This window comes from Odontesthes bonariensis, chromosome 11 (assembly GCF_027942865.1).
Source record: "Odontesthes bonariensis isolate fOdoBon6 chromosome 11, fOdoBon6.hap1, whole genome shotgun sequence".
In the NCBI taxonomy this organism is placed as follows: Eukaryota; Metazoa; Chordata; class Actinopteri; order Atheriniformes; family Atherinopsidae; genus Odontesthes; species Odontesthes bonariensis.
In genome coordinates, this window is record NC_134516.1 from 6,383,387 (window position 1) to 6,402,255 (window position 18,869).

At 43.4% G+C, this 18,869-nt stretch overlaps 1 protein-coding gene across 1 annotated transcript in view; it reads right to left on the reverse strand.

Annotated features, from left to right (window-relative positions):
* LOC142391527 (kalirin-like) overlaps positions 1-18,869 on the reverse strand; it is a 69,394-nt gene that overhangs the window by 16,932 nt on the left and 33,593 nt on the right. Inside the window, exons 26-39 of the mRNA XM_075477360.1 lie at positions 18,701-18,816; positions 18,198-18,320; positions 16,252-16,434; positions 15,971-16,095; positions 15,827-15,893; positions 15,634-15,743; positions 13,733-13,802; positions 13,563-13,652; positions 11,190-11,282; positions 9,466-9,577; positions 9,177-9,367; positions 8,374-8,475; positions 6,071-6,225; positions 5,784-5,886 (exon numbers count right to left, since the gene is read on the reverse strand). Of these exons, the coding sequence (XP_075333475.1) occupies positions 5,784-5,886; positions 6,071-6,225; positions 8,374-8,475; positions 9,177-9,367; positions 9,466-9,577; positions 11,190-11,282; positions 13,563-13,652; positions 13,733-13,802; positions 15,634-15,743; positions 15,827-15,893; positions 15,971-16,095; positions 16,252-16,434; positions 18,198-18,320; positions 18,701-18,816 (1,640 nt within the window). The remainder of the gene's footprint in view (positions 1-5,783; positions 5,887-6,070; positions 6,226-8,373; positions 8,476-9,176; positions 9,368-9,465; positions 9,578-11,189; positions 11,283-13,562; positions 13,653-13,732; positions 13,803-15,633; positions 15,744-15,826; positions 15,894-15,970; positions 16,096-16,251; positions 16,435-18,197; positions 18,321-18,700; positions 18,817-18,869) is intronic.

Genomic DNA, 18,869 nt, shown 5'->3' on the forward strand with positions numbered 1-18,869 from the left:
GACAGGCGCTAAATACAAGACTCAAAGCGAACAGCGTCCTGCCAGAGGGAGGAGTTACACCTGAGTTACACCTGAGCAGCATGATACACGTTAAAAAACATCACAGAAAAGTGAAAAACAGTTCAGTCTTTCATCCATTATGACCCGGAGCAACAAATGTGTAGTTTTACCTTTCAAGCCTGCAGCAACACACACATCACCATCATTTTCAAGACACACTATGATGTTTCCTTAAAAAAAAAAAAGAAGCTAAACATGTGTTTTTCCTCATATATTTTACATTTAAAATCTCTAAATATGACATTTCATTTAGAATTCTTTGTATATTTTCTTCATAACTAAAACAAAAATACAACATATTCTTTTTACAGTTTCAGCTTAATTTTCTTAAGAAATCATAAATATTTTAAACTTTCACCGACATTAAAAAGCAACAATTCACACAACACGACAGATGACCCACATACATCATCGTGCTATACGTCCCACACCCACAATCTGATTGGTGCAATCAGCGTCACATGGTGTGGCCAGGTTGCCGTGGTTACTGCTGACTCTATGTTGACTGATAGTTAACCTGAGCACATGGGCTCCAGCTGGGGGAGGAAACATTCAGCGTCCACTGGGAGGAGAGGGGAGTTCCTGACTAAATGTAACACAGCTGTGAACCAGAGCGGAGTGAAGCCCAGAGAGCAGAACCGAGAGAGCTCATCAGACCTGAGAGTGTGGGACACCAACAGTCTGTAGAACACCAACAGTCTGTAGAACACCAACAGTCTGTAGAACACCAACAGTCTGTCCAACAACAACAGTCTGTAGAACACCAACAGTCTGTAGAACACCAACAGTCTGTCCAACAACAACAGTCTGTAGAACACCAACAGTCTGTAGAACAACAACAGTCTGTAGAACACCAACAGTCTGTAGAACAACAACAGTCTGTAGAACACCAACAGTCTGTAGAACACCAACAGTCTGTCCAACAACAACAGTCTGTAGAACAACAACAGTCTGTAGAACACCAACAGTCTGTAGAACACCAACAGTCTGTCCAACAACAACAGTCTGTAGAACACCAACAGTCTGTAGAACACCAACAGTCTGTAGAACACCAACAGTCTGTCCAACAACAACAGTCTGTAGAACACCAACAGTCTGTAGAACACCAACAGTCTGTCCAACAACAACAGTCTGTAGAACAACAACAGTCTGTCCAACAACAACAGTCTGTAGAACACCAACAGTCTGTAGAACACCAACAGTCTGTCCAACAACAACAGTCTGTAGAACACCAACAGTCTGTAGAACACCAACAGTCTGTCCAACAACAACAGTCTGTAGAACAACAACAGTCTGTCCAACACCAACAGTCTGTAGAACACCAACAGTCTGTAGAACACCAACAGTCTGTAGAACACCAACAGTCTGTCCAACAACAACAGTCTGTAGAACACCAACAGTCTGTAGAACACCAACAGTCTGTCCAACAACAACAGTCTGTAGAACACCAACAGTCTGTAGAACACCAACAGTCTGTGGAACACCAACAGTCTGTAGAACACCAACAGTCTGTCCAACAACAACAGTCTGTAGAACACCAACAGTCTGTAGAACACCAACAGTCTGTCCAACAACAACAGTCTGTAGAACAACAACAGTCTGTCCAACAACAACAGTCTGTAGAACAACAACAGTCTGTAGAACACCAACAGTCTGTCCAACAACAACAGTCTGTAGAACAACAACAGTCTGTCCAACACCAACAGTCTGTAGAACAACAACAGTCTGTAGAACACCAACAGTCTGTAGAACACCAACAGTCTGTAGAGCACCAACAGTCTGTAGAGCACCAACAGTCTGTAGAGCACCAACAGTCTGTCCGACACCAACAGTCTGTCCGACACCAACAGTCTGTAGAACACCAACAGTCTGTAGAACACCAACAGTCTGTCCGACACCAACAGTCTGTAGAACACCAACAGTCTGTAGAACACCATCAGTCTGTAGAGCACCAACAGTCTGTAGAACACCATCAGTCTGTAGAGCACAAACAGTCTGTAGAACACCAACAGTCTGTAGAACACCAACAGTCTGTCCGACACCAACAGTCTGTAGAACACCAACAGTCTGTAGAACACCATCAGTCTGTAGAGCACCAACAGTCTGTAGAACACCAACAGTCTGTAGAACACCATCAGTCTGTAGAGCACCAACAGTCTGTAGAACACCAACAGTCTGTAGAACACCAACAGTCTGTCCGACACCAACAGTCTGTAGAACACCAACAGTCTGTAGAACACCATCAGTCTGTAGAGCACCAACAGTCTGTCCGACACCAACAGTCTGTCCGACACCAACAGTCTGTAGAACACCAACAGTCTGTAGAACACCAACAGTCTGTCCGACACCAACAGTCTGTAGAACACCAACAGTCTGTAGAACACCAACAGTCTGTAGAACACCAACAGTCTGTAGAGCACCAACAGTCTGTAGAGCACCAACAGTCTGTAGAGCACCAACAGTCTGTCCGACACCAACAGTCTGTAGAACACCAACAGTCTGTGGAACACCATCAGTCTGTCCGACACCAACAGTCTGTAGAACACCAACAGTCTGTAGAACACCAACAGTCTGTCCAACACCAACAGTCTGTAGAACACCAACAGTCTGTAGAACACCATCAGTCTGTAGAGCACCAACAGTCTGTAGAACACCATCAGTCTGTAGAGCACAAACAGTCTGTAGAACACCAACAGTCTGTAGAACACCAATAGTCTGTCCAACAACAACAGTCTGTAGAACACCAACAGTCTGTAGAACAACAACAGTCTGTGGAACACCATCAGTCTGTAGAGCACCAACAGTCTGTAGAGCACCAACAGTCTGTAGAACACCAACAGTCTGTAGAACACCATCAGTCTGTAGAGCACAAACAGTCTGTAGAACACCAACAGTCTGTAGAACACCAACAGTCTGTAGACAACAACAGTCTGTAGAACACCAACAGTCTGTAGAACACCAACAGTCTGTAGAACACCAACAGTCTGTAGAACACCAACAGTCTGTAGAGCACAAACAGTCTGTAGAACACCAACAGTCTGTAGAACACCAACAGTCTGTAGAACACCATCAGTCTGTAGAGCACAAACAGTCTGTAGAACACCAACAGTCTGTAGAACACCAACAGTCTGTAGACAACAACAGTCTGTAGAACACCAACAGTCTGTAGAACACCAACAGTCTGTAGAACACCAACAGTCTGTAGAACACCATCAGTCTGTAGAACACCATCAGTCTGTAGAGCACCAACAGTCTGTAGAACACCAACAGTCTGTAGAGCACAAACAGTCTGTAGAACACCAACAGTCTGTAGAACACCATCAGTCTGTAGAACACCATCAGTCTGTAGAACACCAACAGTCTGTAGAACACCAACAGTCTGTAGAACACCATCAGTCTGTAGAGCACAAACAGTCTGTAGAACACCAACAGTCTGTAGAACACCAACAGTCTGTAGACAACAACAGTCTGTAGAACACCAACAGTCTGTAGAACACCAACAGTCTGTAGAACACCAACAGTCTGTAGAACACCATCAGTCTGTAGAACACCAACAGTCTGTAGAACACCAACAGTCTGTAGACAACAACAGTCTGTCCAACACCAACAGTCTGTAGAACACCAACAGTCTGTAGAACACCAACAGTCTGTAGAACACAAACAGTCTGTAGAACACCAACAGTCTGTCCGACACCAACAGTCTGTCCGACACCAACAGTCTGTCCGACACCAACAGTCTGTCCGACACCATCAGTCTGTAGAACACCAACAGTCTATAGAACACCAACAGTCTGTCCAACACCAACAGTCTGTAGAACACCAACAGTCTGTAGAACACCAACAGTCTGTAGAACACCATCAGTCTGTAGAGCACAAACAGTCTGTAGAACACCAACAGTCTGTAGAACACCAACAGTCTGTAGAACACCAACAGTCTGTAGAACACCATCAGTCTGTAGAGCACAAACAGTCTGTAGAACACCAACAGTCTGTCCGACACCAACAGTCTGTCCGACACCAACAGTCTGTCCGACACCATCAGTCTGTAGAACACCAACAGTCTATAGAACACCAACAGTCTGTCCAACACCAACAGTCTGTAGAACACCAACAGTCTGTAGAACACCAACAGTCTGTAGAACACCATCAGTCTGTAGAGCACAAACAGTCTGTAGAACACCAACAGTCTGTAGAGCACCAACAGTCTGTGGAACACCATCAGTCTGTCCGACACCAACAGTCTGTCCAACACCAACAGTCTGTAGAACACCAACAGTCTGTCCGACAACAACAGTCTGTAGAACACCAACAGTCTGTCCAACACCAACAGTCTGTAGAACACCAACAGTCTGTCCGACAACAACAGTCTGTAGACAACAACAGTCTGTAGAACACCAACAGTCTGTAGAACACCAACAGTCTGTAGAGCACCATCAGTCTGTAGCACACCATCAGTCTGTAGAACACCAATAGTCTGTAGACAACAACAGTCTGTAGACAACAACAGTCTGTAGTACACCAACAGTCTGTAGAACACCAACAGTCTGTAGAACACCAACAGTCTGTCCAACACCAACAGTCTGTAGAACACCAACAGTCTGTAGAACACCAACAGTCTGTCCAACACCAATAGTCTGTAGACAACAATAGTCTGTAGACAACAACAGTCTGTAGACAACAACAGTCTGTAGATCACCAACAGTCTGTAGAGCACCATCAGTCTGTAGTACACCAACAGTCTGTAGAGCACCAACAGTCTGTAGAACACCAACAGTCTGTCCAACACCAATAGTCTGTAGACAACAATAGTCTGTAGACAACAACAGTCTGTAGACAACAACAGTCTGTAGATCACCAACAGTCTGTAGAGCACCATCAGTCTGTAGTACACCAACAGTCTGTAGAACACCAACAGTCTGTAAAACACCAACTGTCTACAAAAAAATCTACCATTTTCTACACTTATTTCACACTTTTCCTTCAATATTCTTGTTGTTTTCAGTGTAATGTCTTAAAAATAAAACCTGAATACTCAGAAATATTAATTTTTCAGATATTTAAATATTTTCAAAGGCTTTTCATGAAGGTTAATTTAAATTTACTTATATATTTTTAAAAAATGTTAAAAATCCTCATTATTCCTTAAATAATGTCTTTCACAAATTATTTAATTTCCATCTAACTGATTTAAAACATTTTAAAACGTTTTTTTATATGTTTCTTTCTGCACCTTTTGGGTGAAAACAGTTACATCTGTTACATCTCAGCTCTCTGAGCCTCATGACTCCTCGTATTTGTAAAAACAAACCTGTTACAGCTGAAACAAAGATCTTCGTTACTGTCACCCACGTGTCGTCCTTCGTGTCTCTGACTGAGAACGGCTCATTTAGTCCACATTTAGTGCTGAAGTTTCTACACGAGGAGCTCGCTACAACAGCTCGGCTCGCAGGGTCAGCGTGTCAGAGGGCACGGCCTCTAACCCCACCCTCCCCTCACTTTTCAAAGGTAAAGCAAATCAAACGTACCTCGTCAGCGGAGCAGAGAAAAGAACGCTTCTAGAAGAAGTCAGAACAGAGGAAACTCCCTCAAACACACACCAAAAACACACACACACGCCCAGCCAGCTGCAGCAGTGGTGAGGTCATAAGACGGCTTGACACACCCCTCTGAAAGCACACTGCATGTGTGTGTGTGTGTGTGTGTGTGTGTGTGTGTGTGTTTACCTTGTCGCTGTCGGCGGTGTTCTGCGATGTTCTGGAGGCGATGGAGACGGTGTCGGGCTGACTGCTGGCATCACCCAGACTGTCTGCATCCTCACTCGTCTCCCTGGAACAGACAAAACCAGAATGTTGTATGGTATGTGGACACTTTAAAAAGATGTTTTTGATCCTTAAAGACGCACATGCTGACATTTAAAAGGCAGAGTCAGAATGTGAGCATCTGTTTTACTTTAATCGGGTGGTAAATCACATTCTGGGTGTTTCATCCCAGGTTGCGAGCGTGTGCTGACCTGCGGGTGATGCTGCGCTGCCGTCCCAGGGTGGGGTTGGGGGTCTTGGGGAGGGGGATGGGCTCTCTCAGAGCTCCCCGCAGGTGACCTCGCCTCTCCTGGATCACCTGTCGGATGCTGCGCACCCACTCCTGCTTCAGCTCCAGAGATGACGCCTGAAAGTCAAAACACAAAGACATCACATTGTTATCTGATGCTAAAAATGCTAAAAACTAGGGCTGGGCGCGTTAACTCGTTATTATCGCGTTAACTTGTTAATTATTTAACGCCGATAAATATTTTATCGTGCATTAACGAAGTTTTATTATTGTAAAAGTCTGTTGCTCACAGGCTTTTATTTTGTAAAAGTCTGTTGCTGTCTGCTGCGGAACCGGAAAAGAAAGTAATCGGCGGATCGACCAAACAGTTTAAAGTTCTTCCAGACGGCGGATTCAACAGAAAGTCATGGCTGTGTTCGAAACCACCTACTTCTCCTACTACTCCTACTACACATACTAACTTTAACTTTTTTTAAGTTCCCGGATGCATACTAGATTCTCTGAAATGTTGGGTATGCATCATGAGGTTACTACTCATACTCAAACTACCCAAGATGCAACGTAACGTGATGTCGCCGATCGTCATTTCCTGTCAAAACGGCAGTTTCAAGCTAGCTATAACGAGGGTAGGTTCACTTCCTGTTTTCAAAACAAAAGCACCAATTGTATGGAAATGGCTTTCCCTATGATAAAAGGCAACGGGTATTTTATTTTGTGAAAATAACAGGAAGTGCGTTGCTCACTGCGGCTAGCTTTAGTAGCGCCGAATTCGTGGGAACAAAATTGTAAATAGCCGGTATTTTGTCAGGTTTTCAACACGTTGGGGATCTAAACGACTACTTTCTCGCCTGAAAATGTTTCAAATGTTGCTAAAGTTTACAGAGTTTAGAGCTTAAAGGTGGGGTATGAGATGTTTTCTGGAGCATTTTTTATCATATTGTCTGAAAACCTCCTCACGACCCCATTGCACCCACTAAAATAGAATGTTTGGAAAAAAAAATTAATATTTTAGTCCATTGTAGAGGGTGTAGCAAGAAGAAATGTCTGACCAATAGAAGTAATGATGAGAGTTAGCATGTCAGATTGGATTCTGACATGCCAATCAACCGTCAGCCCCCCTCCCCCCTGCTCGTTCACAGACTCGTGACTCGTTCATGTGTTTTGAAGGCGTGGTTTCGAGGGGTGGGCTGAAGGGAGAGGCAAGGTTGTGTATTTTCAAAAATATAGCTTGCAGGAACCGTTTTTCCAAGATCTCAGACCCCACCTTTAAGCGAAATCAGCTTCAGGCCGGCTGATTTCGGCTCGGGCAGGAGCGAAATGCATTGTGGGTAAACGCTCTGCATACTGTCTGATCGATGAGTATGCAGTATGGAAGTAAGTAGTATGTAGTATGTGGTAGGCGGTTTCGAACACAGCCCATCTGTAAACTCTGCCAATATGCCGCCCATTGATTGGATGCGAGACTCCGGTTCTTTTCACAGATGTTTATTAACGCCACATCAACACCGTAGAACTAAATGTTCAAGTAAACACAGTAAAAGACAACATTAGTTGTTGTAATCATTAAAGAAATAGCATTCTTAGCATTGTCGATGGTACCAATAAATAATCAAAGTAATACTGGCCACTTTAGCTGCTTCTCAACCATTTGTTTTCTTTAACTTCCACTTCTCCTCTGCATCACATTCACACAGTTACAGCAAACACCACGAAGCATGGAGGAATAAAATAAGAAGAAACTAGCAGCTAACATCACCGCTACAGGTGTGACGCTAACGGAGCTAACCAGCGCTACTTCCTGTTTTACTTGTTTCAACATAAAAGCACGTATTTCAAAATGAATTAAAAAAAAACTCCTGCATTTACAGCCAAGTTGAATTGTCTTCTCAGCGTAGTAGTTCCAGTCTAAAATATCACTTAAAGGCAAAACACACAACTGATAGCAGCAAGTCATTCAAGGAAACAGACAGTGGAGCGAGGCTTCTACAGAAAAACTACAGAAAGATGCTGATGTTAAAAGTGTGTTTGCACAACAAATGTTATGGCACTTTCATTCATATGGCAGCACATTTAAAATAAAACTAAATGCTAAAAGCTATACACTACTTTTGGATTCATATTTGGATTCTGCATACAAATGCGATTAATCGTGATTAATCAGGGAAATCATGCGATTAATTAGATTAAACATTTTAATCGTTGACCAGCCCTAGTAAAAACCTACATCAGTGTTGAATTACTCTTTGCAGACAGGCGTGCGCTTACCTTCAGCACGGTCTTGTTGTCGGAGGTCGGCGTTCGTCCAACCCACAGTGCAAACTTACACGGATCCCCCTCGATGTGCTCCGTCACACCCAGCTCTGAGGTCTGAGACAGACAGTCGATCCCCTTTTATTTTCAACAATTCCCCAACAATCACCGTCATTTTGAGATCTTCCCTGCCACTAAAATCAGTTGTTTCAACAAGTAAAGTGAAAGCGTGCTAAGTGTTCTCATAGCTGCCAAAGATTTGAGGTAACATGACCTCATTTCTTTCTGAAATAGACTCATAAACACATCAAAACACGGGAAAGTTCCCCAGAAAACCGTTTCAAAAAGTCAGTAGTCCCCAGAAACCTCTGTTAGAACCTGTGTCGTAGATTTAAATGTCAAACAACTGAAATAAAAAAGACTTAAACATCTGCATAAAGAGTTAAAAGTCCCCTCAAAGTTATATTCTTAGACAATAAAAAAGAGAAAGAAATGTTCCTGTAAAAACCTGCTAAAGTTCCTCATGAAAGAATCGTGAAGAATTAAAGATTCATCACCTGAAGTGCGTCTGAATAAACGAGCTATTTGTCCCCAATAACCAGAGTAAGATGCTGTTTCTGATATAAAAGGAAAGATTAGAGCTTTATTAAACTGAACTTAAATAATTGACCTTTGATAACAGATGAGTCGTGTATTGTCACCTTAAACAGATAAACTCCATTTTTGCCTTTTAAGTTCTCAGAAGTTGCTAATTGGGTCTAAAACTGATGTAAAAAGACGTTCTAGATGTTGTAAATGTTCTAAATGTTGCGTGTTACCCTCAGTCTGCTCTTGTAGAGGTATTTGGTGCGTCCAGAAGAATCTTTGATCTCCTTGCTGAAGATGAGGGAGAGCTCGAACAGGAAGAGGTGTCTGTCCCGCCCCTTTCTGATCAGAGACTTGGGCTCCCACACCAGGAAGGAGTCCTGCAGGAGGAGCTCGCCCTGCACCTCCAGACCCTCCTCCAGCCCTGCGAGGCACATCCCAGCCAGCGTTACATGTCTGAGGGAGTCTGAATGTGTCAAATTTTACCTTCCACAGCGGCCTCCACGTCTCTAAGAGCGTTACCTTCCAGCATGCTGACGTGCATGGCATCGTTTGCCCTCTTTGGGACGCTCAGCATCACATCCAGGCCTTCCTTTATTTCCCCTTTACCCTCCTCACAGCAGGCCAGCAGCTCCTGCAACACAACAGTCAGTACACCTTTAATCTCTGTCACTATGGCAACGGGACATGGGACCATTAAAAAAAAAAAAAAGGTCAGAAATAGGAATATCCTTAAAGTGTATTTTCCCCACATTTTGAAACTTTTATTTTACTTTGAATTTGAAGAAATTTAAAGAAACTGGTTAAATATGATGTACATTTCCTCAGAAAACTGTGGATCATCCATCCATATCATCACAAATCATCAACGTGCTCATGTTTCTAAGCACTTTTCTCACTTTTAACATCATACAAACATTCATACTGTTGCAGAAACGTTTAGATTTATCAGATAAATGCATAGATGATGCGTACATAAAGGCACATTCTCACATTTATTCCTATTAATACACATCGGTTAAAGTTAACAGCGTAACGATGGCTCTAAATGAACAATCTGGCATACTTTATGAGACTGATTTAGTGTATTTTTAATCTATCCTGGTAATACAGACACAGGCTGTGTTCCAAACCGCATACGTCTCCTACTTCTCCTACTAACTTTTTGAGTTAGTAGTAGTATGCAGTATGTAGTATGTAGTATGCAGTATGTAGTATTCAGTATGCAGTATGCAGTATGTAGTATGCAGTATGTAGTATGCAGTATGCAGTATGTAGTATGTAGTATGCAGTATGTAGTATGCAGTATGCAGTATGTAGTATGTAGTATGCAGTATGTAGTATGTAGTATGCAGTATGTAGTATTCAGTATGCAGTATGCAGTATGTAGTATGCAGTATGTAGTATGCAGTATGCAGTATGTAGTATGTAGTATGCAGTATGTAGTATGTAGTATGCAGTATGTAGTATGCAGTATGCAGTATGTAGTATGTAGTATGCAGTATGTAGTATGTAGTATGCAGTATGTAGTATTCAGTATGCAGTATGCAGTATGTAGTATGCAGTATGTAGTATGTAGTATGCAGTATGTAGTATGCAGTATGTAGTATGCAGTATGTAGTATTCAGTATGCAGTATGCCGTATGTAGTATGTAGTATGCAGTATGCAGTATGTAGTATGCGGTTTTGAACACAGCCAGAGTCTTAGACAGGAAAAGGTTTTTCAGCTATGTGCTCAGCCGTGTTAAAGGTTCTGGGTTCTGGGTTCGGCCCGGCTGCAGACCTCAGACTCTGCCGTGTCTTTAGGCCGGTGGACCAGGATCCAGAGGTTCTGCAGGGATGTTACAGCAGGGATGTAACTCTTGAGTTGCAGCCAGTTAGGCCGACCACACGGCGCGACCATCTTCAGAGAGTCGGCTTGTTTGAGAGTCGGCTCTGCGTGGGTCGTACTGACATGTTGTTGTTTTCAGATGAATAAAACATAAATGATCTACTCTGCTTGTGCAGTCAGCACCTTCAGCCTGGAGCAGCTGCTGAGGTCAAATTACAGCAGCTTCTGCTTTTCATTAATTATTCCAGGCACACGCTCTGTGTGCTCCAGGCAAACTGAATCAGGCTGAAGGCTCGGCTAAAGTCCGATACATTGTGGGGGGGGGGGGGGGGGGGGCAAATTCAGTTCTGCGCTCTGACTCTCAGGGAGTTTCTGAACGAGGTTTAAAGGAGACATTTCTGACAGAAAGTGTTACCTTGAGCAGAAGCTGGTACTTGGTGATCCTCTGGACTGGTTTAATGAGAGCTGAGGAGATGGAGTTTGTCAGACCGTGTCTCCTCTGGACCTCCTGTGAAAACACAACGATTCATTAATATTAATCATTAATATTAATCACACTGCTGCCTTCTGTCCATTCTTAAAGGAACGGCTGCAGCTCTTAGTCACAGCTGAAGGTGACAGTCTCAGCATATCCTAAATATGTTCTGGAGCAGACCCTTCAGCTACTTTAGTTTAGTATGTTTTACAGACTGGTCCAGATCTAAAGAACATTCCCAACCCCGATGCCAGTAGATCCAACCCTAATCCCAGTAGATCCAACCCTAATCTCAGTAGATCCAACCCTGATCCCAGTAGATCCAACCCTAATCTCAGTAGATCCAACCCTGATCCCAGTAGATCCAACCCTAATCCCAGTAGATCCAACCCTGATCCCAGTAGATCCAACCCTGATCCCAGTAGATCCAACCCTAATCTCAGTAGATCCAACCCTGATCCCAGTAGATCCAACCCTAATCCCAGTAGATCCAACCCCGATCACAGTAGATCCAACCCTAATCCCAGTAGATCCAACCCCGATCACAGTAGATCCAACCCTAATCCCAGTAGATCCAACCCCGATCACAGTAGATCCAACCCTAATCTCAGTAGATCCAACCCTGATCCCAGTAGATCCAACCCTAATCCCAGTGGATCCAACCCTAATCCCAGTGGATCCAACCCTGATCCCAGTAGATCCAACCCTGATCTCCCTGATCCCAGTAGATCCAATTCTGATCCCAGTAGATCCAACCCTGATCCCAGTAGATCCAACCCTAATCCCAGTAGATCCAACCCCGATCACAGTAGATCCAACCCTGATCCCAGTAGATCCAACCCTAATCCCAGTAGATCCAACCCTGATCCCAGTAGATCCAACCCTAATCCCAGTAGATCCAACCCTGATCCCAGTAGATCCAACCCTAATCTCAGTAGATCCAACCCTGATCCCAGTAGATCCAACCCTAATCCCAGTAGATCCAACCCCGATCACAGTAGATCCAACCCTAATCCCAGTAGATCCAACCCCGATCACAGTAGATCCAACCCTAATCTCAGTAGATCCAACCCTAATCCCAGTGGATCCAACCCTGATCCCAGTAGATCCAACCCTGATCTCCCTGATCCCAGTAGATCCAATTCTGATCCCAGTAGAGCCAACCCTGATCCCTATAGATCCAAAAGTAACGAGTGTTTCGAACACTGTGACGGTGATCATAGAACCAGAATATCTGATGGGGTTTGAGTCTCGGTGTTCAGTCTCATCTTTCACTGTTTGATCAGCCAAGGTAGTTTGGACTTGATTTCTTTAAGCTGACATTATCAAACCAGATCTTTAGTTGTGTGTTTTTTCATTAATTCATATGTTCGTTCATTCATTCATATGTTCGTTCATTAATTCATTTGTTCGTTCGTTCATTCGTTCATTCATTCATTCGTTCGTTCTTTCATTCATTCGTTCGTTCTTTCATTCATTCGTTCTTTCATTCATTCATTCGTTCATTCATTTGCTCATTCATTTGTTCGTTCGTTCATTCATTCTTTCGTTCATTAATTCGTTCATTAATTTGTTTGTTCGTTCATTCATTCATTCGTTCATTCATTCATTCATTCATTCATTCGTTCATTAATTCGTTTGTTCATTGATTGATTCGTTCATTCGTTCATTCATTCATTCGTTCATCTACGTCCTTCCATCCATAATTAACGCTAAGGAGCATTTCTCTGAGCTCTCAGTGAGTGCATCAGCAGTCTGCAGGACGTCCCGCTCTGTTTGATCCTTTTGGCCCGGCGCCTGGACAAAGCAGCTGAGAGGTTTCCCAGCAGAGTTCAGTCCACTGGGATGGAACCAGCCTGCCGTGGACGATGGATCGTTGCTGGGCCATCAAGGGACTGTTGGAGTGAATGGTGTTTGAAGGCTGAGCTACGATTGCAGCCACTCATGTCAGATCTTATTTAAGGGAGATTAGTTTGCAAGGCGCCTGATTTCAGTTTCAGTTACGTTCACTCACTGTTAACCCAAATAACTTGGTCCTGAGATCCAAAGGCATCTCTGCTTCTGGACAGATCTTGTTGCCAAGTTATCCTACATTAAGCGTTCAAACACTCAACTTGTTGCCTTTAGCTTGAATTGTAGTTTCCAAGCAGTTATTTTTCCATTAAGATTTAATGGAGGGTGAGGTGAGTGCAGAAGGAAGTGCATCCGTTTCAGTTTTATTGAGATGAACTCTCTCATATCAGCAAAAGATGTTACCTCAGCCATAATGAATGTTTATGATACGAATGGTGGAAAAAAGAGTTTTAAAGTGACCTCAAAGAATCCTGCGCCTTGCTGCTGGATCAGTAAGCTGGAGTCCGGTTTGTTCCTGCAGTACGTCACATACATGTGGAACTTATCAGCCTGGGGACAAAGAGAGAAGAACTTTACCACTTTGTTCTGTCACAGTTTCACAGAAAGGTGCACTGAACCACTCTGGTTACCCAGGTAACGAAGCAATGTCCCACATCTTCAGGGAGCTGTTCGTAGTTCTCCAGCTCCTTCAGGAAAATACTACAAAAACATGAGATACAGTAAGGTTTATTAAGGTATATATTAAGGTATATATGTGTCCTGGGGTATAAACATGCTGAGGTATTGAGGTATATATGTGTCCTGGGGTATAAACATACTGAGGTATTGAGGTAAATATGTGTCCTGGGGTATAAACATACTGAGGTATTGAGGTAAATATGTGTCCTGGGGTATAAACATACTGAGGTATTAAGGTATATATGTGTCCTGGGGTATAAACATACTGAGGTATTGAGGTATATATGTGTCCTGGGGTATAAACATAGGTATTGAGGTATATATGTGTCCTGGGGTATAAACATAGGTATTGAGGTATATATGTGTCCTGGGGTATAAACATAGGTATTGAGGTATATATGTGTCCTGGGGTATAAACATAGGTATTGAGGTATATATGTGTCCTGGGGTATAAATATACTGAAGTATTGAGGTATATATGTGTCCTGGGGTATAAACATAGGTATTGAGGTATATATGTGTCCTGGGGTATAAATATACTGAAGTATTGAGGTATATAAGTGTCCTGGGGTATAAACATAGGTATTGAGGTATATAAGTGTCCTGGGGTATAAACATAGGTATTGAGGTATATATGGGTCCTGGGGTATAAACATAGGTATTGAGGTATATATGTGTCCTGGGGTATAAACATAGCTATTGAGGTATATATGTGTCCTGGGGTATAAACATAGGTATTGAGGTATATATGTGTCCTGGGGTATAAACATAGGTATTGAGGTATATAAGTGTCCTGGGGTATAAACATAGGTATTGAGGTATATATGTGTCCTGGGGTATAAACATAGGTATTGAGGTATATAAGTGTCCTGGGGTATAAACATAGGTATTGAGGTATATATGTGTCCTGGGGTATAAACATAGGTATTGAGGTATATATGTGTCCTGGGGTATAAACATAGGTATTGAGGTATATATGTGTCCTGGGGTATAAACATAGGTATTGAGGTATATATGTGTCCTGGGGTATAAACATAGGTATTGAGGTATATATGTGTCCTGGGGTATAAACATAGGTATTGAGGTATATATGTGTCCTGGGGTATAAACATAGGTATTGAGGTATATATGTGTCCTGGGGTATAAACATAGGTATTGAGGTATATATGGGTCCTGGGGTATAAACATAGGTATTGAGGTATATATGTGTCCTGGGGTATAAACATAGCTATTGAGGTATATATGTGTCCTGGGGTATAAACATAGGTATTGAGGTATATATGTGTCCTGGGGTATAAACATAGGTATTGAGGTATATATGTGTCCTGGGGTATAAATATACTGAAGTATTGAGGTATATAAGTGTCCTGGGGTATAAACATAGGTATCAAGGTATATAAGTGTCCTGGGGTATAAACATAGGTATTGAGGTATATAAGTGTCCTGGGGTATAAACATAGGTATTGAGGTATATATGTGTCCTGGGGTATAAACATAGCTATTGAGGTATATATGTGTCCTGGGGTATAAACATAGGTATTGAGGTATATATGTGTCCTGGGGTATAAACATAGGTATTGAGGTATATATGTGTCCTGGGGTATAAACATAGGTATTGAGGTATATATGTGTCCTGGGGTATAAACATAGGTATTGAGGTATATATGTGTCCTGGGGTATAAACATAGGTATTGAGGTATGTACTGCTGGTGGACACCCTGGAATTGTTTTCATTTTGCAGTATGTGTGGATGTACCTGTTGGAGAACAGTGCTTTTTTCAGTGATTACCAGTATGTGGTTGGATGTCTGAGATCCCCCCTCCTTTATGTTCTGGGGTGTATCTAACGGTACCTATTGTGGAACTCGTAGATATCCTGAATGTTGCCAAACACGATGTCGTCCTTGTTGGTGAGACCATTCGGAACGTCCTCTGAGCCGCTCGTCATCTCCCACAGGTACGTCTGCGCCACACAACGGTACAACCAGCACAGTGATTACGGCACAGGTCATCCCGTCTAAGACCATTGATCAACGATCGACGTACCTCTATGCACTCCTGCAGATCCCTGACGTAGACTCTCTCCGTCTGAAGCAGCTCCGCCATGATGTACCTGATGACACACACAGGTGTTATGGGAGCATGCAGAACAGCCCTGCTGCCAGCTACACCAACGCCAACGCCACTCACTCCTTCTTGCGGGCGGAGCGCCTCTTCTCGTCGCTGATCTGGTGACTCGGGTCTGACAGGTTGACCTCTGGGTCGGAGTCCGACAGACTGTTGGGAATCAGCTCCAGCTCCAGGTCCTTATTGTCCTGACAGGGACACCGTACAATGTGTGGTTGTCAGGGCAACAGCCGAACTTTAAAGTCTTTTCACATCTTTGCTGCTCAAACCTTTGTTGTAGTTTTCATCCTTTTTCTCGTGAACTTAAAGAGTTAATGAAAAACCTTTGAAAGTGCAGCCCTTACCTGAGAACACCCTCCCAGCGCCGTCTCCAGCAGGTGGCGATACTGTCCCACCCGGACGGTGAAGTCACGATAGCGCTTATCCACCGTGGAGACGCAGCGCCGCAGCTCGGTGCGGTGGGCGTGGCCTTTAGCCAGCATGCTCTCAGCCAGCTGGATCAGCAGGTGAACCTTCTCCTGTGTATGCTGAGAGATTAAACAGGACTTTGCCATTAAACAGCACATCCACCTGTCAGGTAGCTCATTTTATCACCTTTTGTCATCAAACCATTAAAAGGATTATAAACCACCTCTAAAAGCCCCACCCAAGAGTTTTAAAGGGATAGTTCGCCTCTTTTGACATGAAGCTGTATGACATCCCATACTAGTAATATTATTTATGAACATTTTCTTACCGAGTTACAGCCTCTTTTAGGCGGTGATGTAAGTAGTCCGGCTAGTTGGCGTGGGCTTTTAAAATAAAGCGTTTTGCTTCTGAAAAGAATATGCATTCAAAAGAGTAATACATTTGCATCACAAAATCGTATTTTCCGAAAAAGTTACACCTCACAATCGCTTGGCACTAGGTTGCAGTATCATTGCGCGCTGCCGCCTGCCGACAGCTGCGCCTGTTTCACGGTGTTTAGTGCTCGGAAAGTTAACGTAATCATGTCTGACTACGACACCGATGATGAAGACATCCCTTTTACTACAGAGCTAAAGAGATATCTTTATGAACCTGAATATACAGATGCCGAACTTCACCAGATGGAGTTAGAACGGGCAGAGAGAGAGAGGAGGGACAGAGAAGTGGTCCCGGCTGAAGCTGGAGCCACAGCTGCAGCTGTGAGACACAGGGTGACCAACAAATGGTGGTGCACTTGTTCCCAGTGCCAAGTAATGCCAACGGAGGTGGAGAGCTGGCCTGGGTTGCTTCTTCCAGTTAATTTTGGGAACGTGGAAAAAGGTCTGCCAGACACCAGCATTCAGGATTGCGGGGAAGTCTTTATGATTTGTGATGCAGACAGAAGCTGGGACACTGGCCTCTTCATCAGTTGAAAGGTCTTGCATCTGTGGCATGATGAGTTCCCATTCGTGGCAGCAGTAGCTCTCCACCTCCGTTGGCATTACTTGGCACTGGGAACCAGTGCACCACCATTTGTCGGTCACCCTGTGTCTCACAGCTGCAGCTGTGGCTCCAGCTTCAGCCGGGACCACTTCTCTGTCCCTCCTCTCTCTCTCTGCCCGTTCTAACTCCATCTGGTGAAGTTCGGCATCTGTATATTCAGGTTCATAAAGATATCCCTTTAGCTCTGTGGTAAAAGGGATGTCTTCATCATCGGTGTCGTAGTCAGACATGATTACGTTAACTTTCCGAGCAGTAAACACCGAGAAACAGGCGCAGCTGTCGGCAGGCGGCAGCGTGCAATGATACTGCAACCTAGTGCCAAGCGATTGTGAGGTGTAACTTTTTCGGAAAATACGATTTTGTGATGCAAATGTATTACTCTTTTGAATGCATATTCTTTTCAGAAGCAAAACGCTTTATTTTAAAAGCCCCAGCCAACTAGCCGGACTACTTACATCACCGCCTAAAAGAGGCTGTAACTCTGCTCACAGGACGCAGCGGGGGGTAAGAAAATGTTCATAAATAATATTATTAGTATGGGATGTCGTACAGCTTCATGTCAAAAGATGCGAACTATCCCTTTAAGTCTGGATGTTATTCGCAGTTTTGTCAACAAAATACCGACTTTTTTTCACCAACCAAAATATACAGCAGTCAGAATCACTGCAAGGGGTCCAAAACAACTACTTTCTGTCTGTGTGGGACGATAAAGTCTGAACCCACTGTACCCTAACACTAACCCTTATTGTTTGATTAAATGCTTCCATCGGTCTGCAGTGAGAAAGCTGTTTGTTTCTTTTAAAGCTAATTGGTTGAGTGCAGAAACCATGACAAAAACAACCTTGGCAGAGACGCAGAACTCTCTGTGTTGGTTCAGCAGCTCCTGTGTCTCGGCCACTGTTGCCCCCGGCGATGTGTGAGTGGTCAGGTAGTGGTCACCTGACTGCTGCAGCCAATCCAGTGCCTGCAATGAAACTGCATGTTAGGCACATTTTCCGTGAAGAGGTCGTCGAGACACTTTCAGGCAATTTGAAGAATAAAAAAAAGAAAGAAAGGCGGCAAATAAGCAGTGATAATAACTTCTGATGAATCTGTAGATCTTATTGTCTTACTTATTCATTTAGTAATTTGGTCTTTAAAACATGAAATCATTGAAAGATGTGTCCCAGGATCCCAAAGCAGAAGGTGATGGCGTAAAACACTTTGCTCCTGAGCAAGAAAACCACAAAATATTTACCATAATGAGACCAAAAAAATTATCTAGATCTAGATTTGATGGATTTCCAGTCAGTTCCACGAGTAAATCCTCTTTGGGTGAAGTAACGTGCGCATTCTTTAGTTTACCTGCTGGGCGTGGCTCTGGAACATCAGATACTGCTGGCACTGATCCAGTCTGCGCTTCTTCAGGGTCCAGAAATGAAGAACTCTGTTTTCTCTCTGGAGGAGCTCACTGAGGATACCTGAGCACACAAACATCCCTGGATCAGTAAAATGACCACCACAACATCCAAAA